This window comes from Triticum aestivum, chromosome 5A, assembly GCF_018294505.1.
Source record: "Triticum aestivum cultivar Chinese Spring chromosome 5A, IWGSC CS RefSeq v2.1, whole genome shotgun sequence".
In the NCBI taxonomy this organism is placed as follows: domain Eukaryota; kingdom Viridiplantae; phylum Streptophyta; class Magnoliopsida; order Poales; family Poaceae; genus Triticum; species Triticum aestivum.
In genome coordinates, this window is record NC_057806.1 from 679749172 (window position 1) to 679767375 (window position 18204).

General features: G+C 42.3%; 2 protein-coding genes across 6 annotated transcripts; both read left to right on the plus strand.

The window, feature by feature from the left end:
* Window positions 1–877: 877 nt before the first annotated feature.
* On the plus strand, window positions 878–7083 carry LOC123105931 (uncharacterized). 5 transcript variants are annotated; one of them, XR_006451104.1, is made up of 5 exons: window positions 878–1157; window positions 2176–2279; window positions 5213–6059; window positions 6129–6284; window positions 6402–7083. XR_006451104.1 is itself a non-coding variant. In XM_044528113.1 (4 exons), exons 1-4 carry the CDS (start codon window positions 1079–1081, stop codon window positions 6786–6788), a joined length of 726 nt encoding a protein of 241 aa, XP_044384048.1. In that variant the 5' UTR covers window positions 895–1078; the 3' UTR covers window positions 6789–7083. The 5 variants fall into 5 exon arrangements, 1 of the variants encoding a protein (XP_044384048.1); XR_006451105.1 differs by having other exon boundaries at window positions 895–1157; window positions 2176–4540; XR_006451106.1 differs by having other exon boundaries at window positions 895–1157; window positions 5852–6059.
* Window positions 7084–8664: 1581 nt separating this feature from the next.
* LOC123105932 (uncharacterized) lies at window positions 8665–13310 on the plus strand. Its single transcript, XM_044528114.1, has 5 exons — window positions 8665–8976; window positions 11121–11224; window positions 11657–12496; window positions 12566–12724; window positions 12848–13310. The coding sequence occupies exons 1-5, from the start codon at window positions 8898–8900 to the stop codon at window positions 13229–13231; spliced, it is 1566 nt and encodes a 521-aa protein (XP_044384049.1). The 5' UTR covers window positions 8665–8897; the 3' UTR covers window positions 13232–13310.
* Window positions 13311–18204: the final 4894 nt, after the last annotated feature.

Consider the following 18204-nt stretch of genomic DNA (forward strand, 5'->3'; position numbering starts at 1 on the left):
CATGAAATCAAGAGTGTACATTTAACCAAAACACCCGGCCACCCGGCTTCATGCCTAGAAAGTCCACACTTCTGTCCAACCACGCCTAACACAACAACTCATCCTTCATCGTCGAGTACCTAGGCATCGTGCTTGCTCCAAAGAAACAAGGAAACTGTCAAAAATAGTCTCAATGACATTCGGCTAAACACTTGCCCAGCGTGGTGTCCGACATGGACGACGCCGACAGGGGAGGAGGATACCTACCTGCGGACGATCCAGGGTGGACAACGGCGTAGTCGAAGGCGAGCGAGCAGGCGCATGGGGTAGGGGGAGAGGTCCAGCAAGGCCTGGACAACGACCGAAGTGGGAGGTTCATGGCGTCGGCTATGAGGGTGCAGATAGAGAGAAGGAGGAAGGGATGTAGTGGGAGAAAAGTGGTTCGGGAGAGGGGATTTGGTTGGACCGGGGTTGTCGGAGTCACACGTGGAGGAGGTTTAGACTTGGAAAAGTGGTCCGTGTTGATGTATTATTATACAAAGAAAAGAAAATGGATTATGTGAACCAACATGTGGCCGGATGGTTAGGAGGACAGTGGTATTTCCAGCCTATCAGGGTTCAAGTTCTAGACTTAACATTGGCTCTCGTATTAGTCCTAGATTTATTTCAAACTTTCGGTGATGTTCGTTCAGTGGAAGGAGTCGTCCCGTGGATTGCAAGGTGTTTATGGAACTTCGTAAAATCTCAAGATGCTATGCCGGCCCAGCCTCTTAAAGGTGCTCAAAGGTAGGGTGTGTGTGCGTGCGTGTATGTTCATGTACGTGAGCGACTTCGATTATACTGTATTCAGAAGAAAAAAAATAAGAAAATGGATTTTTTTTTGTCGTGTCTAATCCTGCCTTGCCTCCTCCGGGTGAGAGAGTCCGTTTCCTCTCGTGGTAGGTAGCCCCGTCCGGCGGCGCCGATGCTAATACCTTCAATAGCCCCTTGTTGGCTTCACATCCAATTCGAGATAGAAGCGCGGGATCCCCTCGCCGCGCGCCCTATTCTGTGTGGACAGATCCATTGAGAGGCGCCCTTGATTCCTGGCTGTTGTATCATGGGGTTGCTAGCTCTGAAGATGCTCATGTCTAGGCGGCGGGATAGCAAGCATCTTTGCGGCCAGATTCAAGCCCGTAGTAAGTCGTCGCTTAGCTCCTTCTCGGCTTCTCTGTTTGCGTTTCTTTCCAGGGAAAAACCCGATCTTTCTGCTGTGCGGGTGGGGATTGGGGGGTGTGGTAATTGATTATGTTGACCAAAATCCGAAAGCCAGACAGACAATGTTTTTACTTGACCTTAAAATCTTACTTTGGTGCACAGCAGGAATCGTTCCTGTTTCCCCTTCTTCTGTTTTGCGTACTCACTCTGAGACTCTGCAACCGAGCTCCCATTAGTTGATATTCCCTCCGTTCCGTAATTATTGTCATGGTTTTAGTTCAACAATAATGATGGAACCGATGGAATATGAATTAATTAACGTGGGTGTGGCTAGCTCTCGTCTAGATAAAAATTAACTAAGTCTCATCTACAAAATAGAAATAAAAATCCGTACGAATCTTCTCATAAAATCAAATGACATACGAGTTAGATGGAACTTTGTTAAGACGAGAATGAACAAATCCGTTAATTATATCAATTATTGAAGATTTGAGAGGTAAAAGATTCAATGATACTTCATCTGTAAACTAATATAAAAGCGTTTAGATCACTATTTTAGTATTCTAAACGCTCTTATATTAGTTTATGGAGGGAGTACTTCTCTACCATATTTCCTGAGGACCCATCAGTATCCATTCAAACCAGAATAGTCCCTAGGCTTCATAGCATCCAAATGTGAACCAAGGGATGGTGGCTAGGAAAGGGTATGGGTATCACTGGCCGATGGGCTTTACGTTCTGTTGAAATGAACAAAATTGATGGAATTTCGGGAATATTGCAGTCTTGTGGTTTTTGAAGTTGCTACAGTCCTTTCGCAAAACTTAGGTAAATAGATTTATGTTTCTGCTTGATTTGGTGTTTTCAATGTTTTTGAAGTTGCTAGTGTCCTTTTCACAAAACTTAGATAAGGGAAGCAAACTAGATTTCTGCGTGTGCTTGAGTTTGTTGTTTTTTATGGTAATGTCTATATTACTAATACCCATGCATGATTTGTTGCAGATAGATTGGTTACTTCAGTGGTTAAAAGAAAGATCTCTTCATGCCAACACAATAACAATCAAGGTTGCAAGAGAGTGGCATTTTCAGGGGCAGACCTTCCAGAGGTACGGCATACTACAATGCTGATAATACTAGTAATTAGAGTAAAACACGACTATGACTATTCTAGCCTCAAAGTGCACAAATTGATATGGACTGATCTTGTAGTGCTGCAATCTCCTGCAGTACGTACTACAACATTAGTTGCTTTGCTCATTTCTAACTATTCCAGCTCAGAACAAAACTCTCTGTCAAGAGATGAGGGTGAGTTGCTTTGCTATTTTTGTTCGATACATTTTAGCAAGGTAAGAAAGAGAGGTGAGACACATGGATAGACCACCACTAATCCTCACCCTCAATTGAACAAGTTTTAGAACAAATTATTGGTTAATAGGCTTCAGAGCAGCGGCGAGTCTAGTAGGGGGCCTCAACAGGCTTGAGCCTACCCTCCAGCAAAACAAAAGCTCACCAGTCCATCTAGAGCCCGTTCGCTGTAGCAAAACATACGAGCAATATCTCTCTGTTCGTAACTTTGCACCCAGCCAGCCGTGATGCGTCCAACAGAAGTGCAGAATAATAGTCGCAACCTCGCAGGACTGCAGCCCTCAACAGAGGAGTGCACCGACAGTATGGTAGAGGAGCGCGCCGGCAGTAGGGTAGTGGAACGCGGCGGCAGTACCGCAGTAGGGAATTGGAGCGTGCTGGCCGGCCCACAAAGGAGGGAGAAGGCCACAACCTGGGCAGCTCCACAGCTGGGCGCATCCCCGCTTTGGCCACTGGAGGGCCAACCCTCAAGATGTTGGTCTAATTCTTGATTTATTTCGTTAAATTAGTAACACTAATGGCTAGCTCATGAAATGTTAAATAGTTTACTGTTGAATACAGCTTGTTTGCCTATTTACAAAAATAAAGATACTATGAGTATTCTATGAGAAAGAGATATCCACAAGCATAATTTTCAGTAATAATTCTAGTGTTGGGCACTTGGGTATACTTTTCTTTATTTTGGTTTGGAGCCGTTCAACAGTATGGCAGTATGAAGCAACACTGATATCATTGTTTTTGCCTTCTTTTGCTGTTTTATTGTTGCTTCTCTCATACTAATGTATTGGTATGTGAATTCCTAGTACATGACACTATTTTCTATGATGATGCTAATTTAGTTTAGTCATCGTTAATTTTGAGCCCACCCTCCATTTCCTTTCTGGATTCGCCACTGCTTCAGAGTAGGATTCTACAAGTGGTTCATAGAAATCAATACGACCTTTTGAAATCTCACACAATACAAGATTGTCTGGCTTGGGCATTCGAGTACATTCCCTTATTTGGGCTTACCACTTGGTACAACACGTCCTATAATTCAAGATTTTGTGACCCTTGGTGGACTGTGTGGAAAGAAGATTAAACGTCTGCTCCCGCTTTTTGACATCTGGTGGCTCTCTAATTATGTTAATTCAGTTATGTCAGCGCTCCCTACATTTTACATAGGCTCTCTTAAGATTTAGAAAAGGACGATCCAGTCAATGGACAGAGCAAGACGCCACTGTCTTTGCGCCAAAGGGAGGATGGCATTGATCAAAAACCCAAATCCTTGGCTATATGGGATATAGTTTGCATGCCAGCAGCTTTTTAAGTTTTACAATTGTGCTAACATTTCTTGGCCGCAGCTGGTTAGGCATGCATATTATCAGAATTTTGTTCCCCACGGCTCATTTTGGTGGCGGGACATTTGTTCTTTTGCTTGGCACTTTCGGGCTATTACCGCACTTGATCCAAGAACTGGCATGACTATACTTCCGTGTGAAGATAAGTGGCATTCTGGAGCTTCACCTCCCGAGATTTTTATAATTTTCTGTTGAGCACAATATATTCCTTGCCCAGGCTGTTCAAACAAAAGATATAACAACTTTGTTCATTCTGCCCCTGTCTGAGCAAGAGTTTGAGGAGCTTTAGGTTGTCTCTGCCCATTCAGATGACTGTTCAGGATGGTCTGTCAGATTCTTGGACGTGCTGTTTAGAACTTCAAATGCTGGGCGTTTTACTCCATCTAGCTACAAATTCCTATTTGCTGGTTTGGAGGTTGACCCAATCTTCTCTAAATTATGGAAAAGCAAATGTATGACCAAGCTGAAGGTGTTTGCTTGGTTATTTTTAATGGATCGGCTCAATAGTAGGGGTCTAATGCTTCGGAAACATTAGCATTTGGAGCCTGGTCCCAATTGTGTGCGCTGCTCTGAGGGAATTATTGAAACAAGGAACCATATCTTCTTTGAGTGTTCTTTTGTAGCTAGGTGCTGGAATTTTGCAGAAGTCACTTGGCTCCCAGGTCTTTCTCTGTTCCATTCTTTCCATGCAACGAAAGCTTCCTTTCAGAGCTCATGTTTCATTGAGATCATTACTTGTGTTGCTTGGAATATCTAGAAAGAAAGAAATGGTTTGATTTTTAGCAAACAAGACCAATATTTTCTTCTTGGAAAGCTAGGTTCCTATCTGATCTCAACCTCACTGCTCATCGTTTCAAGCAAACCGAGAAGCAAAAGTTTGAAACTTGGATCTATAGCCTCTGGCCTTGGCTCTTTTTGCTTTTGTTGCTCCTTGGGGTTTCTAGCTATCTAGTTCCCCACTGAATTGTTAGCCTTGTTAACCTACATGTAACCTTTCTGTTTTATGTACTATATTTATTAATAGAAAATTACCCTTGGGGGTTCCCCCAGGATTTCATGGTAAAAAGAATAGTAGGAAAGTACCGACAACACAGTTTTTTGTGAACTAAATCTTACTCCCTCCGTCCGAAAATACTTGTCATCAAAATGGACAAAAAGGGATGTATCTAAAACTAAAATACATCTAGATACATCCCCTTTTATTCATTTTGATGACAAGTATTTCCGGACGGAGGAAGTATAAAGAAACATCCTGCACATGCTCACCCCATTGTAACAACCACTTGCCTGTACAATTCCCCTTGTGAACTTTTCTCCAATGTTTGTGTCTATAGGACATCTGGCGCCATATACATTCCCTACTGCCGCTGCGAGATGCTGCCCGTGTTGCCTGCGTATCTCATGCATTTTTACGTTCCTGGAAATGCCATCCCAACCTCTCCTTCACTAGGAAAGCACTGGGCCTGAATAGAATTCCACGTCAAAGTGATGTAATTGCAAGGGATCTCACTATGAAAGTCGACCACATTCTCAAAAAACACTCAGGCAAAGGAGTTAAGAAATTCAGGATCGAATTACACATGCCAGTTGATCCCTGCTATCTTAATAGCTGGCTTCAGATTGCTGCTGAACTACGGGTTGAGGAACTCGCCGTTGTTCTACCTTCAACCTGCAATGCAAATGACTACGATTTCCCTTGTGCACTTTTTGTTGATGATGGGTGTAGAAACGCAATAGAGCATCTCTGCCTTGGCGGTTGTGCCTTCCATCCCACAGCTGGATTTGGTTACTTGAGAAAGCTGCGGCTGTTTTGGGTGCATATTACGGTGGATGAATTAGAATGCCTTATTTCCAATTCTCCAGCTTTGGAGCACTTGGCACTCAAGTATTGCTATACGATCACTTACCTGAAGATACCTAGCCTGCTACAGCATCTCAGCTACCTGATGGTGGCTGCATGCGCTAATCTGCAGACAATAGAGTGTAAAGCTCCAAATCTCTCCACTTTTTACTTCAGTGGTTGACAAGTTGAACTTCTGTTTGGATGTTCAGTTCAAGTGAAGACCATGGAAATGCGTTGTTCTACTCAGTGTAACACCATTTATAAATTATAATGCTTGTGCCAACCTGCCATCCATTGTGCCAAATATTGAAACTCTCAGCATATCTTCTGTTAGTGAGGTAAACTGCGGAACTTTTGATTATCATATATACCTTGAAATGTTACTAATGTGAGGCGTATTCTTGAAGGTGGTCAATACACCAATCGTGCCTGTAAAATTCCTCCACCTCAAGTATCTGTCTATTTCTCTTGAAGGAAATGGGGCTTTTTCCCCAGACTATGATTACTTTTCTCTGGTTTCTTTGCTGGATGCTTGTCCTGTCTTGGAAACTTTCAACTTGTTTGTAAGTCGCTCTTTCATCTTGAATCATATCTACTGTCTAGTATCTTCGGTGGTACGATCCAAGTATCTTGGTTTTTCACATTGTCAGGGACACTGATATTGAACATTGCGCATGCAGGTGTCACAGGATCGCATGAAACACGATTCGGTTCTTGGAGACCCGTCGTCACGTCTTAGGCAGATGCCTGAATACCGCCACGACAACATTAAGAATGTGAAGATTATTGGGTTTTGCTCTGCGAAGAGCATGGTCGAGCTGGCATGCCATATTCTCGAGAATGCAACATCACTCGAGTGCCTTACTTTGGACACGATACGTGCTGTTTTTAGTATTGACAGACACATTCACAAAACCGGTGAATGTGGCCACATAGGCAGGCATATGATCAGAGAAGCACGTAAGGCGCTCTTGGCTGTCAAAAGATATATTGTGGGAATAGTTCCCTCCACAGTCAAGTTAAATGTCCTGGAGCCTTGCAAGCTATGCCATGCTTTGGCTGTTTAGCTGTGGTAATATCATAATTTTGTAAATTACATTGTGGACCGAACACTGTTGCATGAGTTGCGACTTGCAGAAACACCCATGTAGAAGCATAGGGGCAAGCAATTATGGTATTTTGATATATGAGAGAAGATATCAGAAACTATTATTATTATAGTTGTTGATATATTTTCTTATAAAACTTGGTCAAAACTTACAGCATTTGACTCGAGACAAAAGTTATAGGCCTTCTCTGGGGAGACAAGGGAGTATCATGTAACTGAGATGTGCTATGCAGTTATCCCAACAATCTTGTTTATCTTTGTCCATGAAATTATTGTTTTTGATCTTTATTTTTATTTTCACATATGCTGTGATTTGGTTCTTGTATTTTGTGTAATCAGCTTGACATGTGTTGTGCTTGAGGTATACTGTGATGATGTTTGATGAAAACCAGAAATTTTGGCTCTGGTATTTGCCTGATGAGAAAACAATCAAATAAAAAGCAGAAGCCTAAAAATGGGGATAGTACATGGAACTACAAATTATTATAGACAATTACACATGTTTGAGAGCCGTGTAGCATCAACAATGGTGCCCAGATCAGCAGGGTTCATTTTACATCGCCTCCAAATCAGTGCTGAATCGTCTCCCTTGTTGATTCAGAGAACATCTACTCTAGTGGTACAGATTGCAGAAATGGTGGCTGGATCATCGCCCCTCGCCGCGGGCGTTGAGCTGGGAGAAGACCTGGCTGTTGGCGAGGTCGGTCATGCTCAGGCCCGTCTCGTCCGCGTCGTCCATCACAAGCTTCAAAATATCGGATATCGGGTTCGTATCGGTTTGGCTTTGACATATCGGATGTCGGATATCGGGTGATATATCGGACGATATGTAGATATATCGAAGAAAACATGTCTAGTTTTTTTCATTCTTCTTGTTCAAAACATGTATTTTTTAGTAAAACAAAATGTATGATGTCAATGCTTCAACATAACACATTTAGGTTCCTAGTTTATTAACTCGTTGATTAAGAAACTATTAAGGAAAGATTCACAAAATTCTTAACCTATGATTAAAAAATACGATATGTATGCATTTGTACGAAACATTGCGCATGACTTTGATAATATATGCTGAAGTTGTAAGTGCATAATATTATTTCACTATTATTTAATAAAGAATTATTGTTATCTACGTATCGTGCTATATCGGTGGACATATCGGGCTAGATATCGGCCATATCGGTTGACATTTCGGTCCATATCGGGTGACATGTTTGAAAATGATATTTACAAAATGATATGTTATGTATATATCGATAGAGCCCCAAAAGTGATATATCGGCCTTTATATCGGTCATATCGGCCTTGATTTAAAAGCTTGGTCCATCATCAGCAGGCTTGTATATTTATCTAGGATGTGTAACATGTATGCAATATTCATCATCAGCAGGCTTGTATATTTATCTGGGATGTGTAACATGTATGCAATATTTTGAACCAACTTCCTCTATCTTGAAAAGTAACAGCCAAAAATATTTATTGAGTTCCGCCTCAATGTCTCCAACATCATCTATTCAAGAATGGAGGGGCCGTAGTTATGTATATCGAATCAACTAAATTAGAAATCACAATAGAGAGTTCTCGCCAAAAAAAGATCACAATAGAGAGAATTTAAATATATACGCATATGCAACCAGGAAAAAAAAGTTTTGCGAGTTTGTGTTAAAAAAAGTTGTTCACGGACAATTAAACGGGCCAAAAATTTACATGCCAAAGTCTGGCCGGATCCCCTAAAAAAAAAAAGTCTGGCCGGATGGCCGCGCAAACGAATAATCCTGCCTTGCTTTGCCCTGTTTTTTTTTTTTTTGGAAGGGTTGCTTTGCCCTGTTGCGGGGGTGAGAGTCCGTTTCCTCTCGTGGTGGGGTGGGTAGCCCCGTCAGGCGGCGCCGACGCTATTTCCTCGGCCGCGCCTTGTTGGCTTCGCCTCGAATTCGAATTAGAGATAGAAGCGCGGGATCCCCTCCCCGCGCGCCCTATTCTGTGTGGACAGATCCATTGGCATATACGGAGTAGAAGAGGAACAGAGGTTGAGCCCTTTTTGGCGCGCTCGATTTCTCGCTTTCGTATCATGGGGTTGCTAGCTCTGAAGCTGCTCATGTCCAGGCAGCGGGGCAGCAAGCATCTCGGCGGCCAGATTCAAGCCCGCAGTAAGTCGTCTCTTAGCCCCTTCTCAGCTTATTTGTTTGCGGTTTCTGTCCCGGAGGAAAAAAAAACTCATCTTTTGGGGATTAGTTACTACTTAGACCTGAATTCTTGCCAGGCCTGAATTCTTTTGGGGATGAACCAAAACGCTCCTTTTTGGTAAGATAAGAGGAAGTTTTTGGAGGCAATCAAGGAAAAGGCCCCTGGCATGGACGGTTATAACACCTCCTTTTAGTTGCAGTGATGATCTGATACAGGAGATCGGCGACATCGTAAACCACCAGATCTCCTCCCTTCCCATTAAGTATTAGGGATTACCACTAAGCACGAAGAAACACAGAAAGGAAGATTTTCATGGTTTGATTGACAAGCTAAGAGACAAGTTGCCTGCTTGGACTACTTGACTTTTATACATCAGAATGATGCATGCAGCCATATTATGAACTAAAGTGCGGAAAAGAGCCTTCTTAGGGAAGGGGACTGATGTTGTTCATGGTGTTCATTGGCAAATGGATTAATGGATTCACAATTGAAGAACTTGCTACGGAGATTTTCCACTTGGTTCATCCAGAAACCAGAGTGAAGAGAACGGTCATTGATGCCATGACCAATGGCAGATGGATTAAGGATATCAAGAAACCAATCAATGTACTTTTCTTTGTGCAGGCGCTTGCATTGTGGGATATCCTCTCTCAAGTTCATCTTAACCGTACCTGAATGCTACTGACTCTTGGAATTGGAAGTGGGAGGCCAAGGAAGTTTTCTCCGCAAAATCTGTTTACAAGGCGTTTTTAGCACTTCGATCACTAACCTATCGGCTGATGCAATCTGGTAGTCTTGGGCTCCACTTAAATGCAATTTTTTCTTATAGTTAGTCGTTCGTGGAAGGATATGGACGACAGAACCTCCCTCATAACAAGCTATGTTTCTTCTACTCTTCTGTGATATGGTTCAGGAAAACATCCATCACATGTTCATGGAGTGCGCAGTCGTGAACTCTGCATTGGGCTGATCTGCAGGAGGTCATCCCACAAATGGATTCAAATTTGATCATGCTTATCACCTGTAGCATCTAGTGGCATTCGGCAGATCTAGGCTGCAAGGTGACAAGATAATTTTTTTGAAAAGAATTGATCTAGCAGTGGAAGGGAAGAGTTTTTTTATAATATCTTCAAACCAATACAGCATATCGTTGATCTGATCAAAGCTTTGGGCGGTGGCTAGCCCGTGATGTTTTCCTTTGTACCGAAAAAGGCTTTCGCCCCGCTTTATATATAAAGCAAACCGCCCAAGCAACAGAGAACACAAAAGTTCACACCACACACACACACACACACAGAACGAAAGTACGAGGGTCTTACTCTTTCTGTTTTGTGGTTGTTTCTGCATTGTCGTTGGTCTTGTCAGGTCCTTTGCTGGTAGTTTTCATTTTGGTAGAAGGTCGTATTCGGCTTTGTCAGGTCGCCCGTAACCTTTCTATAGCTTCAACTTCTCCTTTCTTAACATATCCTACATGCAGTTCTCCTGTATGGTTCGGAAAAATTATGTTGATCAAAGTCTGAAAGCCTGACAGACAATGTCTTCTACTTGACCTTAAAATCTTACTTTGGTGGACAGCAAGATTGATCCCTTTTTTTCTTTCTGTTTTGCGTAGTCACTCAGGGACTCTCCAACCGAGCTCCCGTTGGTTCAGAATGAATTAATTATTGAAGATTTGGAGAGGCAAAAGATCCAATGATACTTCTCTACCATAGATCCTGAGCCAGGAGTATCCATTCAAACCAGACTTGTCCCTAGGCTTCATGTGGTAGCATTCAAATGTAAACTGAGCGATGGGGGCCAGGAAAGGGTAGTGGTATCACTGTCTGATGGGTTCTACATTCCTTTGAATTGAACAGAATTGATGGGACTTCTGGAATATTGCAGTCTTGTGATTTTTGAAGTTTCTAGTGTCCTTTCACAAAACTTAGATAAGGGAAGCAAACTAGTAGATCTCTGTGTGTGCTTGAGTTTGGTGTTTTTGAAGCTGCTAGTGTCCTTGTGCAAAACTTAAATAAGGGAAGCAAACTAGATTTCTGTGTGCTTGAGTTTGTTCTTTTCGATGGTAATGTCTATATTATTATTAATATCAATGCATGATGTGTCGCAGATAGATCGGTAGCTTCAGCAGCTAAAAGAAAGATCTCTTCATGCCAACACAGTAACCTTCAAGGTTGCAAGAGAATGGCATTTTCAGGGCCAGACCTTCCAGAGGTACAGCATACTAAAATGTTGATAATACTCGTAGTTAAAGTAAAACATGACTATGACTGTTCTAGCCTCAAAGTGCACAAATTCAGCTATGCTAACTAAATAAACAAAATATGGACTGATCTTGCAGTGCCGCAATCCCCTTCAGTCCTACTACAACATTAGTTGCTTTGCTCAGTTCTAACTATTTTATCTTAGAATAAATCACTATAAGAGTTACTCTGTAATACAGGGCTGTACCCGAGAAATCGGACGACCTTATAGCTATTAAAGAGCAATGATTGAAAAAATGTTCTGTATATCTAGCTAAGTATCATGCTTCACTATGAAATAAATTTTATAAAGAAACATCGTGCACATGCTCACCCCCATTGAAATAACCACTTGTCTCTACAACTCCCCTTGTGAACTTTTCTCCAATGTTTGCGTGTACAGGACATCTGGCGCCATATACATTCCCTGCTGCCGCTGCGAGATGCTGCCCGTGTTGCCAGCGTATCTCATGCATTTTTACGTTCTTGGAAGTGCCATCCTAACCTCACCTTCAGTAGGAAAGCACTGGGCCTGAATGGAATTCCATGTCAAAACGATGTAATTGCAAGGGATCTCACGATGAAAGTTGATCGCATTCTGAAAAAACACTCAGGCAAAGGAGTTAAGAAATTCAGGATCGAATTATACATTATAGTTGATCCCTGTTATCTTAATAGCTGGCTCCAGATTGCCACTAAACTACGGATTGAGGAACTCGCCATTGTTCTACCTTCAACCTACAATGCAAACTGCTATGATTTCCCGTGTGCACTTTTTGTTGATGATGGGTGTAGAAACACGATAGAGCATCTCTGCCTTGGTGGTTGTGCCTTCCATCCGACGGCTGGATTTGGTAACTTGAGAAGGCTCCAGCTATTTTGGGTTCGTATTACGGTGGATGAATTAGGATGCCTAATTTTCAATTCTTCTGCTTTGGAGCACTTGACACTAAAGTATTGCAATACGATCACTTACCTGAAGATACCTAGCCTGCTACAGCATCTCAGCTACCTGATGGTGTCTGAATGCACTAAACTGCAGTTGATAGAGTGCAAAGCTCCAAATCTCTCCACCTTTTATTTCAATGGTGGACAAGTTAAACTTCTGTTTGGAGATTCAGTTCAAGTGAAGACCATGGGAATGTGTTGTTTTGCTCCGTGTAACACCATCTACAATGCTCGTGCCAACCTGCCATCCATTGTGCCCAATATTGAAACTCTTAGCATATCTTCTGTTAGTGAGGTATACTACAAAACTTTTGATTATCAGATATAACTTGGAATGTTACTAATGTGAATTATATTCTTGAAGGTCATTAATACACCAATTGTGCCTGTCAAATTCCTCCACCTCAAGTATTTGTCTATTTCTCTTGAAGCCGAACATGGGGCTTTCCCCCCAGTCTACGATTACTTCTCTCTGGTTTCTTTTCTGGATGCTTGTCCTGTCTTGGAAACTTTCCACTTGGCTGTAAGTCACGTTTTCATCTCAAAAGATATCTAGTCTAGTTTCTTCGGTTGTATCATCAATCCAAATATCTTCTTGGTTTTTACATTATCAGTCGATGGTCATATTAATTTTGATCCTATGCAGGTGTCGCAGACTCGCATGAAGCATGATTCGGTTTTCGGAGACCCGTCACATCTTAGGCAGAGGCGAGAATACCGCCATGAGAACATCAAGACTGTCAAGATCTCTGGGTTTTGCTCTGCAAAGAGCATGGTTGAGCTGACATGTCATATTCTTGAGAATGCAACATCACTAGAGTGTCTTATGTTGGACACGATAGATGATGTTGACGATATTGGTAGGCACGTTCATGAAACCGGTGAGTGTAACCCCATTGGTAGGCATATGATCAAAGAAGCCCGTGAGGCTCTCTTGGCAATTGAAAGGTATATTATGAAAAAAGTTCCCTCCACAGTAAAGTTAAATGTTCTAGAGCCTTGCAGGCGATGCCATGCTTTTGCTGCTTAGATGTGGCAATATCATAATTTAGTAGATTATACATTGTGGACCAAATATTGTTGCATGATGCAATATTTCACTGTGACAATGTCATAATTGAATTTATTGTTTATTACTCCCTCGGTTCCATAGTTGTCGTTAATTTAGTACAACTTTGTACTAAATCAGCGACAACTAATATGAAACGGAGGTAGTACTTTTTAGTTACAACTTACGGCGCTATTGGTTCCTTTGGTTTTTCTATTTTAAATGGGTTGTGTTAAAGGTACTATCATGCTGTTGATGAGAATAGGAAGATCTGGGTTTTTAATTGCTTGGTGAAAAGAAAAGTTGTGGCATTTTAATAAACTCTAAAAATAAATATTGCTGGTCCATAGTTCACTCCCACATGTGCAGGTAGAAATCTTCAGAAAATTTAGAACATTGAAAGTAAGCCTTGAGTTTAGTGTGATGAGTCACTGTTGTGTATCCGTGCATTGCCCAAATCAGTGTTTTTTTTCAGGTGTTCACATTAAACGGCCGATGCAGTCTTCTCACGAAGCACATTCCACACTAAAAAGGCTCCACTTGGATTTTTTTTGGAAAAAATTCCCATTTATTCAAAAAATGTTAACACTTTCTGAAAAATAAACATGTTTTGATTTTTGATGAACAAAATTTGATTTTTGGATGAACATTTTTTGCATTTAATGAACAAAATTTAAGTTCAATGAACATATTTTGAATTCACTGAACATTAAAAAAATCATAAACATTTTTTAATTTGATGATTTTTTTACTTTGATGAACAAGTGTTGAATTTGATGAACAAAATTTGAATTTCAGAAAATTTTAACCAATTTGTAAAAATGTTTGAATTTTGAAAAATTCATTAATTTGAAGAAAAAAATCCCAGATTTTGGAATATTTTGTGAATTAGGAAAGGGAAAATAAAAAAGAAAAGAAAAACAAAAATTCAAAGAGAAAGGGAAAAAACAAAAGAAAAAATAAAAATAAAAACCAGTTTGAGAAAGTTTTAGTACCTTCCCAAAATCAAAAAGGGCTAGTTGGGGCGGCCCAAACATATGTAGCATGAAGGGGGAATGAGGGGATGAGCACGGTCGCTACACAGCGAAGGTGTAACATACAAAAATGAATAAAAAAAGAAACAACAAAGAGAAAAATAACAAGTAAAAAAATAAAATGAAGGCGTCGTCGTCTTTTTACAACTTGCCTTATCAATTAGAAATTGTAAGAATGCCCAGTTTGATCTTGAGTGGAACAACAATAAAAATCGAAGCTTAAGTTTTTTTTTGACGAGAAACGTATAGCTCGGACACAAGGTTTCTCACACGTCCAGAAAAAGAAGGCCCAATAGACAAAAGACCCTCCCTCACGCTCAGCCCATGGTGCATCCCTGCCCAATAGAAGGAAAAAAAACAAGATCAGGCTGGTTGCACTGGGCCGAGACGATTTTTTTTGTCCAAAAGGACCACCTGACCAGATGAATTGACAAAAATGACTACCTATGGATCAATTTGACAAAAAGACGACCCCCTCAGCGGTGGCGGCAGGCGCGGCAGGCGACACGTGGCGCCTGCCGCCACGATAGGAGGCAGGCGGCCCTGCCGCCACGCAACGAGGCGGCCAACAGCCTAGAACGTGTTTTCGTTGCCAGGACGGAACGGGCCAGAGCATGTGGGCCATGCCGCCACTGGATGAGGCGGCCGACACTGCTGCTGTCGCGCCCAGGCCGACAGCGCGTGCTGCACGTGGGCCGAGACCCCGAGCCATGCCGCCACTCCATGAGGCGGCAACGCTGTTGCTGCGGCATTGCCGCGCGACAACTTTGTTGTGGCAGACGACGATGATTCCCACGCCAACGATGCTGATTTCCACGGGCGGGAATCCGATGCTGTGCGGTGATTCGTATGCCCCCGAGAATCACTCACTTTGATGGCTTTTGCTTTAGCGGATGCGACTGCTTCAGTCACTCAGCACTGCTTTTGCTTTAGCGGACGCGACCGCATCAGTCACTCAGCACTGCTTTTGCTTCAAAGGACGCGACAACACTGCGGGAATTAACTCACTCGGTGCGGGAGTCCGAGGCTGCAGTAGGATGAGTTTTAACCTGATCTGCCGACACTACAGGGATCCTCTTCCTTTTATATGCCATACTTCTGCTCCGTGCGCAAGCATACTCTCTGTGACCTCGTTCCTCTCCTTTGCTCTCTAATTCTCTAAGTACAGAGAGAGAGAAAAAGCTCAGTAGGCACTTTCACTCGTGATTTAGGGTGATTTAGAGTTGGATTTTGAAGATGATAAAGTTGAAGAAAAGATAGATCAAGGTAAGATCTATCCATTTTTGTTTGTTTCGTTCGCATGCATGATGTTTTTACTATTTTTGATGGGTTCATAACTAAGTATTCTATGTTGTGTTAGGCATTATTTCATCACTTTTTGAGTCATTTTAGAGCTATAGGAGTAGGAATTGCCGTGCGAAGTGAACTACGAAGTTGAAGATCGAGGTATGAGCTTTGCTATACATAGATTTTTTTTGTGCATGCACAATGATAATTAGTTAGTCTTTTAGCTCGTCATTAGCTATGCGATGTTAGTGCTTGGAAGTTAGAAATAATTTCAGACAACATATGTTGCATTTATACTATTTTTTGACAAGAGTAGGTTGAAGATGTCGTATTAATGTTAGCTGCGTCCATTAATATTAATTCGTAATTAGTACTTTTGTTGAACATTTAGGTTCGGTTAGAGCCAGAATTGGACATTAAATATTGTAGGGCATTATTAGTTTGTACCGTCTTATTGTAGGGCATTATGTTCTATCTTAAATTTATGTTGTAATTGTTGCATGACATTCGATAATTAGTTTGTATTATTAAAGTGTTTTCGGGTGGGGAGAGAAGAAAAAATTGCCGGGAAAGAAAATGACGGAAATAATTTATGCGGGAAAGAAAATACCACATTTTATTCCAAAACTATTTTTTTTCGTCCTAATGCTTTGATCCGAGCAAGGCAAACTCATACAAACGAAATTTTAGGTGGGAAATACGCGTGATCCAAAATAGTGCAACCAGTGCATGCATGAGTGCTGTCGCCCAGGCTGCAGCAATAGGCTGAAGCAAAAGCAGCGCTGAGTGACTGATGCAGTCGCGTCCTCTGAAGCAAAAGCCAGCGCTGAGTGAGTGATTCTTGTGCTGAATATTAGTTGGGCTATAGGCCCATTTAAAAATTTCAGAAAATCCCTAAGGGTCCATGCTGTCAAGGGAGTGGTGGAAAGTTTAGTCCCACATAGCTAGTTGATAGAGATGTACACCAACTTATAAGATGAGTTCTTCTTCCACTAGTATGAGTTGGTGTGAAGGAATGAGAGGTGTTCCACACGCGCTCCTCCGCCGCCCGCCTCGCCACGACGCGCCGTGGATTGCGGAAATAAGCCGAGCCGATGCAATGTTTTGCCGGTCAAAATTGGAGAGTCCATTACAGACACAAAATGAATGCGAGACGTCATATTCATTGCGGAAATGGAAACGTCCATAATAAATACATTTTATTGTGGAGATAGAAACATCTGAAATTAAACGTGTTTATTATGGCGATGAAACGTTTGCAATTAAACGTGTTTATTGCTGGACCGTTCTCCTACCCGACTTGCTATATATATGGGGCATCGCAGCTCAGTCATATACACAACACTTCACACCTCAACTGCTCCCTGGTCGTTCCTTCCACTGCTGCTGCCTTCGGTGATCCCATCCCGTCTACCGCGTACACGGCTGCCGGGAGAGCAGGCCTCCGAAACCCCGCTTCTCCAGATCCTGTATGGGAGAGAGGCGATTAGATTTTTGGGGAGCGTCTCCTACGTGACTACTCACCTCTGTTCGACTACTTCCTCTACACCGACTACTTTCGCGTCACCTTCGTCTTCACCATGAGCATTAACGTCGATCGCGCGGCTGCCGAGAAGGCCGCTGCTGATAAGAGGATCACCGACGAGGCCAACACCTCTGCTGCTGCTATGGCCGACTGGCCTACTGGAGGGTATAACATATTTACCCCGCTCCTATTTATTTTCATGTGTGCAGTACTAGTGGTTTGCGTAGATGTTTCTACTATCTGCCTAGTACATGCGTACATCATTAAAATTCAGTATGTCATTAGCACTGCTTATGTCATGTTCATGATTTATTATTGGATTAAATTAATCAAACAATTGCTTAATTTCTCAACAATCCAAAAACCTAATATGTGTAGGCAATTTTTGATCCATGGCTTTGCTGTTGCATTGAAACCAGCCCCATTTACGGGGATGTACTTTAAGCGTTGGCAGACCAAAACTATTTTATGGCTCACGGGGACGTACTTTAAGCGTTTGTAGACCAAAACTGTCTTATGGCTCACGGCGATGAACGTGTTCTGGGTCGCCGGTGTTACTCCCACGGGAACGATCGCTCCCGAACAGGAGAAGGCGTTCAGGGAGGCCACCGTCGTCTTTGTTGGATGCTTCTGAGTGTGATCGGAGATAACCTGGTTGATGCATACTTACATATGCGGGTTGCCAAGGACTTGTGGGAGGCGCTTGAATCTAAATTCGGCGCAACGGATGCTGGGAACGAGATGTATATTATGGAGCAGTTCCACGCTTACAAAATGGTCGAAAATCGTTCTGTATTGGAACAGGCTCATGAGATACAGTGCATAGCTAAGGAGCTTGAGCTTCTCAAGTGTGTGCCGCCGGGCAAATTTGTCGCGAGTTGCATTATCGCTAAGTTACCTAATTCCTGGAGGAACTTTGCCACTACTCTAAAACATCATAGGTGTGAATTCTCAGTTGACGATGTCATTGGCCATCTGAGTGTCGACAGAACTCGAGGGCAAAGGACTCACACGGAAAAGGGACCGAAGGAACCTCTGTCACAAATGTGGTGCAGAAGAACTTCAACCCCCACAATCCCAAGGGAAAGACTGGTGTCCAACAGAACACC